We start from the raw sequence: 15909 nt of genomic DNA, 5'->3' as shown, positions 1-15909 counted from the left end.
TGATGACTGAGTACTTGAAACATGGCTCCTCTCAACTGAGAGGTGCTGAGGTGTCAAATACACACCAGATTCGAACACTTCACAGACAAAACAGACAGCATGAAAATATCTCATTCGCAATTATTTAGACTGTGTGTTCAAACGATAATGTTTCTGGATATAGGAGGTTAAATAACACATTTTTAACATGAATTTCACCTGGCTGTTTGACCTTTTTAACATAATGCTAGAAAAGTTACAATTGCATATATGGCTTATTTCTCCCGACTGTAATGGCACAGAAAGCCCTTCAGCATACAGCTCCCTGCTGGGCTTCCAACCTTCCTTCTCTCACTGCCTTTACCGCTGGCCCTTCTCCTGTCTCCCTCAACTCTGGCCTTCTCTGCAGGCTCCTGGATAACTCACTTGCTTTCTGGTTTTTGTACGTGGGGTGCCTCATCTCTCTGGTACATTCTTTCTATTAGAGCAAGTCCTGCTGGTCTCCCGGGATGCAGGTTTGCAGAAGGATCTCCTGACCTCAAATGGTGTCTGTCGCCCCCACTGCCCAACACCACTGCTCTCCGGGGAGAACCTGTCACGCATCCTACATCTGCACGGCTCCTCACCTGGCTGATAAATTCCCCGTGTCTCATTCACTACTCAATCTACCGTGCAGGGACTAGTAGAAGTTCCAGCAACTCAGTATGCATAGAATCAAAGAATAAAAACACAGCCAATGAATTTAAAGCTCCAAAAGGTGCCTAATAAAAGGTAGCTTCAGATATAGGCTTAAGCAAGTGCCATCAACCCAAAGAGACAAAGATACGAGGAAGCTATGGTCTACATTTTTGATTCAATTTGGTGCAACCTTTTTCCAGAACAATCTGACATATTTAACAACCTTAAAATGATCAGACCCATTGAGTGGGTAAATCCGCGCCACTGGATTTGAACTACTGAACGGTTAGCTATGAGCACAAACACAAACGTACTCAGTTCACTGGGGCCGTATCTATAAGAGTAAAAAACTGAAAAGAGCAAAGCATCCCATCAGTTACAATGGAAGCTGTAAATGAGACATGTCCCTCTGGTGGAATGGCATGCAGCCATGAAAAAGAAGGAAATGGACTCCATGTGCTGAAAAGGAAAGATTTCCCTTGAGCAGGGAGGGAAAGCAGAGGGCGCTGTACTATTTCCTCACATTTGTGTATTTCAAAGATATATGTTTGCATATGCATCTACACAGAATTTATCAGAAATATACTCAAGCATGTGTGTGTTCACAAGATAACAGCTCCTGGGGGCAGAGGTGGGAGGGCAGTCATCACTGTGTACCTTCTTTGAACTTGCTAATCATAGGCATGAATACTTTTATTATAAAACATATTAATGAGGGCTTCCTGCATGGACCACAGAAAATCACCAATTATTTCACCACCCCTGCCCAGCCCCCCACCAAGATGAACAGATGGTAAAACAGCAACATTAAGTTGACATCACCTACCGTGATCTTTTTGTGATCAGGAAACTCGAGGCCAAAATAGTCACCTTCCACGAGGTTGAGGTGGTTGCAAACTGCATCCAGCAGCACCTTCCCAGGAGCTCTTTGCTGTGAGCAGAAACAACAGGGGTTATCCCTGAAGCAGGCAGGGATGAAAACAAACCACAGCTCCTGGCCGCAGGAAACCTCTGGATTCCTAAGTCTACGGGTCCTTCACAGCTTGCCACCGCCCACCTCCGTGACACCCTGAACACCAGCCCCGTCTATACCTCCGTATCCCAGCACCTGCTGTTCCCAAAATTGGATGCAAATCTCTTAGCATTTTCTTCCCAATCCAATCCCAGGCATCACTCCTCCCTCCTTACTCAATTAATTGACTATTTTTTTAGAGTAATTTTAGGTTAACAAAAAGTTGAGCAAAAACTTCTTCCCACCACACTGTGTCCTCTGTTATTAACATTAGTGGTAGAGAGTTGCTACTGTCGGGGAGCCAATATTGATACAGTATCATCATTCACACTCCACAGCTCACATAAGGCTCACTCTGTGTGCTGTCAAGTTCTATGACAAATGTGTTGTCACCTGTCTGCATTACAGTATCATACAGGATAGTTTCACTGCATTATATGAATTTCACACTAAAAATCCTCTGTGTTCCAGCTATTCCTCCCTCCCTCCCTCCTTCCTAATCCCTGGCGACCACTGATCTTACTGTCTTTATAGTTTGCCTTTCCCAGAATGTCATCTAGCTGGACTTGTACAGTATGTAGCCTTTGCAGACTGCCTTCTTTCATTCAGTAATATGCATGTAAGGTCCTTCTGTGTCCTTTTTTTTTTTTTTTTTTTTTTTGAGACAGAGTTTGCTTTTATTGCCTAGGCTGGAGTGCAATGGTGCAATCTCAGCTCACTGCAACCTCTGCCTCCTAGGTTCAACTGATTCTCCTGCCTCAGCCTCCCAAGTAGCTGGGATTACAGGCATGCACCACCATGCCAAGCTACTTTTATATTTTTAGTAGAGATAGGGTTTCTCCATGTTGGTCAAGCTGGTCTCAAACTCCCAACCTCAGGTGATCCACCTCCCTCAGCCTCCCAAAATGCTGGGATTACAGGCATGAGCCGCCGTGCCCTGCCCCCTCCATGTCTTTTTATGACTTGGTAGCTTATTTATTTATTGAGACAGAGTCTTGCTTTTGTCACCCAGGCTGGACTGCAATGGTGCGATCTCAGCTCACTACAACCTCAGCCTCCCAGGTTCAAGCGATTCTCCTGCCTCAGCCTCCTAAGTAGCTGGGATTACAGGCACCTGCCACCATGACCGGCTAATTTTTTTGACTTCAGGTGATCTACCTGCCTCAGTCTCCCAAAGTTCTAGGATTACAGGTACGAGCTGCCGCACCCAGCCAGTTTGTTTATTTTTACTGTGGAATAATATTCCACTGTCTGGATGTAATACAGTTTGTTCACCTAATGAAGGACATTTTGGTTGCTTCCAGTTTTGACAATTATAAACACAGGTGTTATAAATATTTCTGGACAGGTTTTATGTGGACATTAAGTTTTCAACTCATGACCCCAGGTCTTTTTTGTGACAGTCAAAGCCCTGTTCCTTTGCCTCTCTCCTTGTCCACAAATATGACATGGATGGTTTTCTTCTCTATATGCCTGTAGCACTCTGTGCAGTATCTCATCGAGACTATACCCACACTGAAGGGAAACACCATATTTTTTTCATCCCTGTATCCACGATGCCTAAAGACCAACCAATTTTGTTGAAATGAATGAACAAATCAATAAAAGGTATCCATTCCACTGTATTATAGATGGTTTAGTATCTATGTGTCTATGTCCCCAATTAATATCAGGTCACTTAATCATTTTTGTATTCTTATTGCCTAGGACAGCACCTGGCAATCAATCATTGTCTGCTGAAATCAATACTATTCATGCATTTTCTATATACTGGATCTATAGGGAAAGGGAATATTATATATAAGAACCCACGTTCTATCCTAAAGAGCTTAGAATCACATGCTTCAGTTTCTCTTCATTATGTACATTCCCAGTGACTGATAGTAAAATGGATCAATTCCACCATATAGATCAAATCTTGGGAGACAAATGCTTTAATGATATTGCCATTCGCAGTTATCAGCCTGACCTCATTATCAGCCCACCTCAGCCTCCCAAAGTGCTGGGATTATAGGTGTGAGCCACTGCACTCAGCCCAGTTACTTGTTTTATACTTCTCACCTCTTCCCTGAGAACACAGCATTTTAGGAACCAATTAGTAACCCAGGACACTGAGTGAGAGCAGGAGTCAAAGCCCACCAAGTACACGGATGGGCATGTCCATGAGTCTGTACCAGCATGAACAGAGAAGCCAAGAAAGATGTTGCTTGATGTTCAACATTAAGCACTTTTTTTTAAAACAGATACCACTTTACACCCCCACACTAGCCCTCACTGCAATCCAGAAGATACACATTCTCCACAGATGATCCCAAACTCGCCAGGCTCTAGATCTTAAATGCCTGACACTGGCAGAGTCATGTCACCTGCAGGAATGTCAGGAGTCACATGTGATTGTGTGGAACCCCCATTGTTGCCTGCCAAGCTCTCCTCTTCTGCAGGCGCACTTATCCAGAGGAAACAGGTCAGGAGAGCACAGTGGAACACTGGTCACCAATCTTATCTTCCACCACTTTGCTACAGCAATGTGCCCTGTTTCCGACGCACAGGGTCAGACTAGCTTTTCCCAGCTCAGTTGATGTAGGGAGCGATGAGCTGCTCCATTCCAGTCCCTAATCTTGGGTCTGAGTCCCCACACCAGCTGCCAAGAGCTGCATGGTTACTTATGCACAGCAGCTTATTCAGGCTCCACCTCTCACTCCAATAACATCTGCAGACATTAATAAGAACATTATAGGCTAGGTACGGTGGCTCATGCCTGTAATCCCAGCACTTTGGGAGGCTGAGGCAGGTGGATGATTTGAGGTCAGGAGTTCAAGACCAGCCTGGCCAACATGGTGAAACTCCATCTCTACTAAAAATACAAAAATTAGCCAGGTATGGTGGCGGGCGCCTGTAATCCCAGCTACTCAGGAGGCTGAGGCAGGAGAATTGCTTGAACCCAGGAGGCGGAGATTGCAGTGAGCTGAGATCACACCACTGCACTCCAGCCTGGAAAAAAAAGAATGTCATAAAAATGGACAAAAGAATAAGAACTTGTGGAAGAATTCCCATACTGTAAGATTTTCTTTTAAAGGAAAAACACATTCCAGCTTCAGAACCTTCGTTCTCATAACTCTTAACATTTCCTATTTGTGATGAAAATAAACCACCAATTATCTGACCAGCTGGCAAGCAGTCACGTTTCCCAAAGAATTCCTGGAACTAAGGGAATTTGACAACTTCATCTAGATTTACAGAGTCTGGGAAATGAGACTTAACAATTCAATACTAGAAATCTTAAAAAGTTTTAAACAAAAACACACTCATATATAATGGATGTCTTTATGCACATGGTGTTAAACTGAGCACTTTCAAAGAGGAGAGCGGGAGAGTTAGCCTCTACACTGGGTACTTCATGGCGTCAGCAGCGGTTTCTGTGCATGTTTGGAGTGCTTCTGGTGATAATATGAGTGCGTGTTGAGTCCTAGAACCTGCAGCCTTGCTGCCGCAGCACTGCACACTCCTTAGGGCCTGTCAGAGACAAGTGAAGCAATGATGATTAACTAGCTGCTTGTCACGGGTTTGCAGTAGAGACTTAGGATCTAGCTAATAAATGGCAAGTCGATCCTTAAAATTGTTAAAATTTATTATTTTATGCAAATGTTTATAGAAAATGACTTTTCTTTGGCACCAAATTTTTCATAGGGCGATGTCAACTTATCATTTCAATAATATCTTTATAGCTTCTAAAATTCATCTGTAAAATAGATGTCCATAAAGCATTATACGAATCCCCCTGTGAATGCTGCCTATATCTACGGTTGTAAGGACACTCCTGTATGTAACATCACTGGAATTTACAAGGGCTTAAATGCACCCAATACATGACAATGGCATGGGTAAATGGCACTACAATGGTGATATGGTTTGGCTCTGTGTCCCCACCCACATCTCATGTTGAATTGTAATTCCCAGTGTTGAGGGAGGGACCTGGTGGCGGGTAGCTGGATCATGGGGGCAGATTTCCCCCTTGCTGTTCTCCTGACAGTGAGGAGTTCTCATGAGATCTGATGGTTTAAAAGTGTGTGGCACCTCCCACTTTGTTCTCTCTCTCTCCTGCTCACCATGGTAAAACATGCTTATTCTCCTTCACCTTCTGCCATGATTGTAAGTTTCCTGAGGCCTCCCAGCCACACTTCCTGAACAGCCTGTAGAACTGTGAGTCAAGTAAACCTCTTTTCTACATAAATTACCCAATCTCAGGTGGTTCTTTATAGCACTGTGAGAATGGACGGATACAAATGTGCTACATGAACTATGCATTAACACCCCAATGTGTACCGGGCAGCTAAGCCTAAAGCGCTTCCAGCCATAAAGATACCCTGATGGTCAAGGACTTCCTCTCCCTTTCTTTTAGGACTTGGTCCTGAACTATCTAAGTGTGTCAACGCACACCAGGTTAAAGCCTGCTTCTGAGGAAGCTTCTCGGAGAAGAGAGGCAGAGAAACAGCTTGTATTTCATTAAGAAAATGATTCTTCCTTTTGTTCCTGTAATACTTTTACTTCATCAGCCTGCAGCATAATTTCTCTGTACTTCCCAGTGAGATTTTGAACTTCACTCTGAAGGTAACTCTGTTCCACGTCACATCCCAGAATGCAAAATGGTGCAGCCACTGTGGTAAAACAGTATGGCAGTTTCTCAAAATAATGAAAACAGTCTTATCCTAGGATACAGCGATCCCACTTCTGAACATACAACGAAAATAACTGAAAGCAGCGTTTTGTAAATCCACATTCACAGAAGAATTATTCACAATAGCCAAAAGCTAGAAGCAATCCAGGTGTCCGCTGCTGAATGAGTGGATCAACAGTATGAGGAGGACAATTACACACCGTGGAGGACGATGCAGCCTTCAGAAAAAAAGAAAACAAGATTCAGGAACACGCTACACCATGAATGAAACTTACGGACACTATTCTAAGTGAAATGAGCCAGTAATCAAAGGACAAATATTGGATGAGTCCACTTCAATGAGGTACCTACAGCAGGCAAATTCAGAGAGACAGAAAGTAGAATGGGGGGGTTGCCAGGGGCTTCGGGGAGGGGAACGGGGAGTTAGTGATTCCCGGGATCAGAGCTGCAGTTTTCCAAGGTAAGGAGAGTTCTGGAGATGCATGGTGGTGATAATTACACAACAGTGTGGACGGACTTAATGTACTTAGTGCCCCTGAGAGAATGTACTTAATGCCCCTGAACTACACATGTAAAAACGGTAAATTTTGTTACAGGTGTTTCACCACAATTTAAAAAATGCAGAAGGGAGAAAAGGAATGGGGCTCACATCTATAAACAATTGAAAACAGTTATTCACAATGCAATCTGTTAACACTACTTTTAAAAATAAGAAAATAAAGAATCTATTTTCTTTACATGAGATCTTAGAAAAATATTATGGGGTAGGATCTCATCACATGAGGAAAATGGGTGAATATCCATGTGTATGCACTAAATATTCGCTAATATTTCTTTACACAAATAGCTCTTTTTATATGTTTGGCAAAAAAGGAATAAACTGAACATCTTTGGAAATAATGGCAAATTATGCATTTGGGGCAGGCTTTGTACTGAAAGCCAATGATGAGATTCCATAGCCACAAATCCACTAGCCTTTTATTAACTAAAAAACCAAACCTGTAAACAAGTCAGTAAAGCTTGAATGGGGAAAAGGTGGAAACAGCACAGATTAAACTGACAGAACACAAGAAAAAAGGCCCTGTGGAAAATTCATCAGTAAAAGTATTTTTTTAAAGGTTAACTTACTTCAACACACACACGCGCGCGCGCACACACACACACACACACACACACGGCGACACAGACTATTATATACAAGGAAGGAAAACCCACTTATCTAGGCATCATTTGAAAACCTATATATGTGAGTAATGGTTTAATATGAAAGGGATCTGATGACAAATGAATGTTTTGTTGTTTCTGAAAAAAATTATTTGTTATTTAAGCTTTTTTTGGAGACAGCGTATTGCGTCACCTTGGCTGGAGTGCAGTGGCACCGCTGTAGCTCACTGCAACCTCAATCTCTGTGCTCAAACAATCTTCCCACCTCAGCCTCCCAAGAAGCTGGGACTATAGGAGTGCACCATCGCGTCTGGCTAATTTTTTATTTTTAGTAGAGACGAGGTCTTGCTGTGTTAACCAGGCTGGTCTCAAACTCCTGAGCTCAGGCGATCATCCTGCCTCGGCCTCCCAAAGTGCTAGGATTATAGGTGTCAGCCACTGCACCTGGCCCAAATGACTGTTTATGATGTCCTCAAGGGTTTGTGCTGGGGGTGGGGGCAGACCTCTAAGGCTCCCATCAGCTCCAAGAAACCACCCCGTTCACTACCAGTCTCGATCATAATATTCCTGAAGTGTTCCCCTTATAAGAGGCCAAATAGTCATTCTAGTGTTCTATTTTGGATAACAAACCAGCAATTCGTGAACTACGTAATCAAATTTTTGTCCCTTGTTTTTAAAATGATGCTCCAAAAGGCAGCTGAATTTTAATCTAGTGCACAAACCAGTTGGCTGGCTCCACACTCTGTGTCCCTGTTGCCTTCTCCGTCCTCAATTGGCTTTTCACTGGAGCCTATAACATTAAATTTAGGAGGAGGTTTACATTTGTGGGGAAAGCCTGGCAAGTACGCACTGAATACTAAATAGCATGCATGTTCACACAGCGCTTCAAGCTATTACAAATTGTGACTCAAAGTTGCTCCAGTTTATTGTGACTTTAAAACATTTCTAGGCCAGGCACGGTGGCTCACACATGTAATCCCAGCACTTTGGGAGGCCAAGGCAGGTAAATTACCTGCGGTCAGGAGTTCGAGACCAGTCTGGCCAACATGGCGAAACCCCATCTCTACTAAAAATACAAAAGAATTATCTGGGCACGATGGCGCGCACTGCTTGTACAGTCCCAGCTACTTGGGAGGCTGAAGCAAGAGAATTGCTTGAACCTGGGAGGCAGAGGTTGCAGTGAGCCAAGATTACACAACTGCACTCCAGCCTGAGCAACAGAGCAAGACTCCCTGTCTCAAAACAAACAAACAAACAAAAACAACAACAACATTTCTATGTCTTCAGGTTATTTCTATAACAAAGTTTTAAACAGGAGTATTTTTTGTTTTCTTTTCTAAAAGAATAAAGACACCATTCCTTCTGTAGGCTGGGAGTATATTCTCCCTCTCCCTACCACATTAAATAATCTAAATCAATTAATTCCCTACCTGAGAAAGCTAAAGTACTGCATTGTGGAAATTATCTCATAGACAGAACTCGATAATGTTTGACAAGGTTTACAAGGTTTGCATCTCCTGGCATTACAGAGAGCCATTTCGGGAAGTGTTTTATTTTTGCTGTTTTGGGATTAGCGTAACCATGACAACCAAGGCATGCTCTCACTCAGCAGAAGGGAATGGCTGCTCTCGAAGGCCTTGTGCCCTTCTCCCTACGACTGATACCTATCAGAATATTGTTCAAAATCCCATAACCCATCAACCCTCGACCCAAACACAACGTCACAGATTTTCCTATAGCCCTTTGGTAGATTTTGAGCAGGTGGGCAGATGTATTAATAACTATGACGGCTTGAGGAGGCTGGGGTGTATTTATCGAGCAAGTTGCAGTGTGCAGTCACTATGTTAAGCAGAGAGAAAGGAAAGCAAGAAGATGAGCATCTCTCTTTGGGTCAGTGATACGGTTTGGCTGTGTCCCCACCCAAATCTCATCTTGAATAGTAGCTCCTACAGTTCCCATGTGCTGTGGGAAGAACCCTGTGGGAGGTGGCCGAATCATGGGAGCAGGTCTTTCCCATGCTGTTGTCGTGATAGTAAGTCTCACCAGGTCTGATGGTTTTATAAGGAGAAGTTTTCCTGCACAAGCTCTCTCTTTGCCTGCTGCTATCCATGTAAGACATGACTTGCTCCTCCTTGCCTTCTGCCATGATTGTAAGGCCTCCCCAGCCATGTGGAACTGTGGGTCCATTAAGCCCCTTTCCTGTATAAATTACCCAGTCTCAAGTATGTCTTTATTAGCAGTGTGAAAATGGACTAATTCCATCGATGATGTACAAAAATAACCAGCTAAATTGGAGTACATGGTAAGTGGCATGTTAGAGGAACTAGTAAAAACCCATAGAAAGTCAGAGAATAGAGCAACTGGCTATTCTCCCTGATGGTGGTGTTCTTTGAGAGTGGAGTACCTAATGTGTTTTAGAAGTAGCCCATTTGAATGGGTCTTGAAGGATGAGTAGAAGTTTGCTAGGTAAACACAGATGGAAACATGATGACTTAGTCTGCCCAGGTGGACATAACCAAACACTATGCACTGGGTGGCTTAAACAACAGAAATTGATGTTTTCACAGTTCTGGAGGGTGTGAAGTCTACACTCAAGGTATGAGCTGATCTGGTTCTCTGAGGGCTCCCTGCCTGGCTTGCAGATGGCCACTTTCTCATTGTGTCCTCACATGGCTGAGTGAGAGCAAGTGAGAGCTCTCTGGTATCTCTTCTCCTAAGGTCACTAGTTCTATCAGATCAGAGCCCCATCCTCATGACCTTATTTTACCTCAATTACTGTACTTCCTTACTCCAAATACGGTCACGTGGTAGATAGCGCATCAAGAAATTAATTAGGGTGGGGAGTACAATTTAGTCCACAGCACACCAGTCATGAAAGGGCTAGAGATGCTATTTTATGCTATTATTATCTCCCTTTTAAGACTAATGTGAGAATTCAATGAAACCATGACCACAAAGTACTTGGCAAAAGGCCTGGCACATGACACACATTCTTTATTGCTGCTGCCACCGTGATGAAGGGAAATGGAAATTTACAGACTGAATGACAGAGGATGAGTTGACACTGGAAGGAGGTCCCACTTCCCAACCCCAAAGGTGTGTGCCTGCAAAATCCCAAGTGGAGCCCATTAGCACAGCAGCGTGCCACGGGGCTGAGTCCCTGGGGCAGAGTCCCTGGAGGGTCGCTGCCTGCAGTCGCCTTGGAATTCAGCTGGAGGTGACACAGAGCTACGCTCTTCCAATCAAATGTGCTCGTGGGACTCCTTCAGACACTGATAAGCTGCAGATGCTGATTCCAGAGGCCCCAGGATCTGTATTTCTAATGAACTTCCGAAGAATGCTGCTGCTGGGGCAAGGACCAGGTTTGAGTAGCCAAGTGTCAGACACATGGATGAGATACTATCAATGACACGGGGTCCTCTGAGGCCAGGCTGGCTGCCTCTGGGGCTTCTCACTCTGATTTCCATCTGAGGCTAATATCAAGCCAGAGATGCAGCCACAGTAAAAGATACCAAACCTGGGCTGGGTGCGATGGCTCACACCTATAACCCCAGCACTTTGAGGATCACTTATGAGACCAGCCTGGGCAATACAGTGAGACCCCCATCTCATAACTTTTTTTAAAAAATTAGCAAGTAGAGATCAGAGGCAGGCAGTTGCTAGCAAAGGGACACCAGGGACCACCGGTCACCCTAAAAGCCAAAAGAAGCCAGGAAGGAGTCTACTTAGAGTCTCCGAGGAGGCAGAGCCCTTCATCTCTGACTTCTTGCCTCCAAAACAGTGAGAGAATACATTTCTGCTGCTGTTGGTCACTTGCTTTGTAGTATTTTGTCGTAGCAGCCCTAGAAAGTAAAAACTGCCTTAGGGACGGCCTCATCACCTGTTCCTTTGCCACGGCATGCAGAAACAATGCAGTTGGGTTGAGCAGTTTTCTTCCTGAATAAACAGATTACAGTGAAGTCATAACCCTGTTAGTGAATTTAGAACCATACAAAAATTGTGGCCTTCAAAATTTCTCTATCTTGATCTTCAAATATACTCAGCAAATAGTAGACTCATTATGGGAGATGATCTATTTTTCTCACTGCTAAAAGGCATTCTTCTTTCGATTGCTGTTGCTCTAGGTGTGAACAGTACTCCACAATAGAAATATTTTCAATTGAAATATTTTCAATTCTCTTTACAAAATATTTTCTCTTTTGAGAGCCTCCCCCTACAGCCTGGTGAGGTAGGAGGGGTCAGATGCCAGGCCCAGAATCACACAAAGTCCCAGCTGCCCACCAAGGACAGCCTCTACCTCAGCCCAGCCCTTCCCTAGCTCCCAGGCTCGTGTGAAAATCTGTCAATGAGAGCAGTTTGAGAAATTCTACAGGAACTCGCCTATCTGTCTGGAAATGCATATTTTTCCTCAAAAGATTAGCACAAGGCCACTGCCAGACAGGGCTTAATACAAACCAGGAGACAAATGTCGGTTGTGCCTAAATGTGGCAGGCTGAACACAGGAGCTTATCTCCACTGCATCTGGAAAGCCCACTGCAACAACAGTGTAAGAATTAAAAAGGAAAGGGCACGGTGGCTCACGTCTATAATCCCAGCATTTTGGGAGGCCGAGGTGGGAGGATCACTTGAGGTCAGGAGATTGAGACTAGCCTGTGACACATAGTGAGACCTCATCTCTACAAAAGTAAAATTAGTTGGGCATAATGGTCTCACCTACCCAGGGGCTGAGATGGGAGGATGGCCTGAGCCTGAGAGTTGGAGGCTGCAGTGCTATTATCATGCCACTTCACTCCAGCCTGGACAAAGTAAGGCCCTGTCTCAAAAAAAATTAATAATAATAATAATAGTTAAAAGGGGGAAAGGAATAAATTCATGGAAAACAGAGCAAATGAAAGAGGAGACAGGAGGGGATAGAGTTCCCCCAAATTGTGAAAGGTGACCAGAAGAAAGGAGAAATCTAGTTACAGAGGAGAGGAGGAAGAGTCAGCAACAGGAGGTGGTCACATTACGCAGAGTGTCCCAAAAGGTCAGACATGGGAGATGCCAGGTACTTCCAATAATGCACGAAGAGGGGAAAACTTTTAGAAATACTATAATTTGTACCCAGATATAGCTAAGAGTTTATAACTTAAAACACAGAAAGTTATAAACAGGAACATTTGAATAACAAGAAAGAGCCCTTAGAAATAAAAAAAAAAAAAATAAGAGAAATAAAAAATGTCACTCAAAGACTTTAAAGTTGAGAACTCCCCTAGAAGCTAGACTTGAAGGCAAAGAGATGGGAAAGAAGAAAGGATAGAAGACATTTAGAGCCACAAGTCAAGAGCTTCAACATCTGAGTAACATGACTTCCAGACAGACCCCAAAGGAAAGGAAATTAGGCAAGAATAAGTGAGAAAAATTTCCAGAACCTTCCAGATTGAAAAGGGCCAGAGAGTACCTCACAGAATGAATGAGTAAAGCTCATCTCAAGGCAAATTATTGGGAAATATGAAAGTCAAGGAATGAAAGGAAGATTGTAAAAGTTATGAGAGAGAATATCAGAATGGCTCAGGGCTTAATGAAACAGGAGAATTCCCTGGACCCCTTCAGGGGACCTTGCACAGGGGTGTGGCTTGCTTACTCAGCCACCAGGCTCAAACCCCTTGTGAGTGGGTGCTGGGGCCAAGGCAAGCAGCTTTTGGGCTCAAGCCCCATGGTAGTCTCTAGTGGTGTCAATGCTCTTTTAGCAGTTGGCATGTGAGGATGCCCAAGTGGTTTTTTTTTTGAGATGGAGTCTCGTCCTGTCGCCCAGGCTGGAGTGCAGTGGCGCGATCTTGGCTCACTGCAAGCTCTGCCTCCCGGGTTCACACCACTCTCCTGCCTCAGCCTCCCAAGTAGCTGGGACTACAGGTGCCCACCACCACGCCCAGCCAATTTTTTTTTATTTTTAGTAGAGACAGGGTTTCACTGTGTTCGCCAGGATGGTCTCGATCTCCTGACCTTGTGATCCACCCGCCTCGGCCTCCCAAAGTGCTGGGATTACAAGCGTGAGCCACCACGCCTGGCTAAGGATGTCCAAGTGTTAACCAGCTCAGTGGAGAGTCAGGGTGACAGTCTTCTACACCCTGCCCTCTTGGTACCCAAGTTCTTGTACAGCATCCCGGAAGAATCAGGTCACAGGGACTTGAAGGGTAGTGAATGTGGAGGTTTTATTAAGTGGTGGAAGTGGCTCTCAGTGGAAGGGGAGCTGAAAAGGGGATGGTGTGGGAAGAAGGTGATCCTTCCCTGAAGCCAGGCCATCTCCAGCAGGATTGCTCTCCAAAGTCATGACGTCTGAAGTTAAGTTGCATCTATCTGTAGTCTCCGACACTCAGTTGCTTCTTCTCCTCTCAATGTTCAGCTGCTTGTCGCTCTGCCAGCTGAGGTTTGGGGTTTACATGGGCACAGGATGGGGGGTAGGGTGGGCCAAAAAGCAACACTTGGGCACAAAAACAGGAATGCCTGTTCTATTAGGGCTGTGGGTCCAGGCTTGAGGGTAGAGCCTTTGCCAGGGATCCTGCCCTCCTGCCTCTTGTCCGTATTAAAAGTATATTAGAAGCCAGAACAGCGTTCCTACCTTTTTCACTTTCCAGACATCAGCAGTAACATTTGTGTAAGTCTGGACACTTGAGACCATATGCAATGCTCTGGGGCTTTACCCTGTGGGTAGAAGGGATCGGTGCACCTGCACACCTGCACCTCAGCTCTGCTGTATCTACTGGGACTTTCCAGGCTGGAGGACAATGGAGTGCCCAAGGTCACACCCAGTGGAGGCAAGCTACTTCTTGTGCCTCCGTTTCCTCTTACATAAAATGGACGTAAAGATTGAACCACTTCATTGGGTCACTGTAAGGATTAAGCAACTTAGTATACACCATGTGCTCAGAACGGCATCCAGACTAGGTGAGCGCTAATGGGTATTTGTGATGATGATGATCATGTGGAGGAGGAAAAATTAAGTGACTTAAAAGCTGAACAGCAGACCGGATGGGCCCCTCTTCAGGAAACTGCGATCACCACTGACAGGAACTAAAACTTTAAATCCAAACCCTGGGGAGCTGGAACAAGGCTTTCATTCTGGGGCAAAGTAGCTAAATGTTTAGGCCTGCCCATCGGTTCTGCCCACAAACGCTGTGATTCTTCCTGCTTGCTGTGGCTCTAGGGGCGGCCACATTGCCCCTGAGGACACACTGCCTCCTTGTTCCCCTCGGCACTAAGTCCCAGCGTTCAGAACCCTTGTTAAACACACTTCAGATTAGGTTTCAGAGTCCCCGACTCCAGGCTGTGAAGAGAATGGGCGCTTTCAGCTCCCTCACTACAACGGAGCAGTGACACACCCACTGCATCATTAGTACACAACTCCCTCCTTCTTTCATTCCAAAACCCTGCACAGACAGAGAGACAGAGAGTGTGTGTGTGTGTGTGTGTGTGTGTGTACACGTGTGGGGGGTTTCTACTGCTTTCTTACAAACCCGGTATGAAGCAAGCAACAGAAATAAAAACATTTAGGGGAGAATCCAGCTCTTCATAGTGCTAGGTTTGTCATCTCCTGATCTTGACCAATTCATTGTCTTTTCATCCCTTTTAGAAGTAGATGAATAAAAAATCCTAAAATTTATCTAAATTAAAAAATCATGCTTGACACCTTGATACTTTCGTATCTATTAGGCAGAGAATAAAATATCACACAAAAACTGAACAAGGCAAGTATAAACCAGATAATGACTGCTTGTAGAAAGGAGGACACCACTTCCAGCAAGAGCAAAAGACGTGTCTTTTTCCTCATGTCTAGTAAGATTGGCGCTTTCTCCTTGGGCTCGGTGGTCTAATGAAGTCACGAAAGTGCATTCGGCCGACTGAACCTGAATCTTTAGAAAACACACCTGATATCATATACTAATACTTGGCTTCCAAAACTATTATTGCAAAGGAAGGCGGAAAGTAGAAATTGTGTTGAACTTAGTCCCATGACTCAGCAGAAAGGTGAAGACTTTGTAAAACAAAACCACCAAATGACACCTGTGGCTCCCACTGTCATCTTCCATCATATGCACGCAAAGTTCTTCAACCTTGTCTCTGAAACACAGCTTTTCCCCAAGAGCCAATCTTACGTGAAAGAAAAATTAATCTGTTTACGGACACTTTCTACAGAAAATATTTTTTAACCTTTTTTTCATATAGTTGGGAGAATGGGAAGATTTTCTTACCCCTTAGAAGGAGACTTTAATGTTTTATGCAAAAGACTTTTAAGTTAAAAATCCACGAATCAAACTCAAGTATGAAAACACAGCTTTCCGGATCCTTTAAGATTTCTTAGCTCTTTAGTTTCCAGAAAACTTCTCAAACATTTTTACTTGTCATTCTTTTTTAAAAATGTACT

The 15909-nt window shown here is 44.2% G+C and overlaps 1 protein-coding gene across 3 annotated transcripts in view; it reads right to left on the bottom strand.

The window, feature by feature from the left end:
• FARP1 (FERM, ARH/RhoGEF and pleckstrin domain protein 1) overlaps positions 1–15909 on the bottom strand; it is a 295496-nt gene that overhangs the window by 97926 nt on the left and 181661 nt on the right. For 2 of the 3 annotated variants that reach the window (XM_038007719.2, XM_007960723.3), the window contains exon 3: positions 1484–1588. The exons of the other annotated variant lie outside the window; for it this stretch is intronic. In XM_038007719.2, coding sequence (XP_037863647.2) covers positions 1484–1588 — 105 coding nt within the window. The remainder of the gene's footprint in view (positions 1–1483; positions 1589–15909) is intronic. 3 annotated transcript variants of the gene reach the window in all.

The sequence above is a fragment of the Chlorocebus sabaeus genome, chromosome 3 (genome assembly GCF_047675955.1).
Source record: "Chlorocebus sabaeus isolate Y175 chromosome 3, mChlSab1.0.hap1, whole genome shotgun sequence".
Classification (NCBI taxonomy): domain Eukaryota; kingdom Metazoa; phylum Chordata; class Mammalia; order Primates; family Cercopithecidae; genus Chlorocebus; species Chlorocebus sabaeus.
The sequence above is the reverse complement of the archived record's forward strand: the minus strand, read 5'-3'. Positions and strand labels throughout refer to the sequence as shown.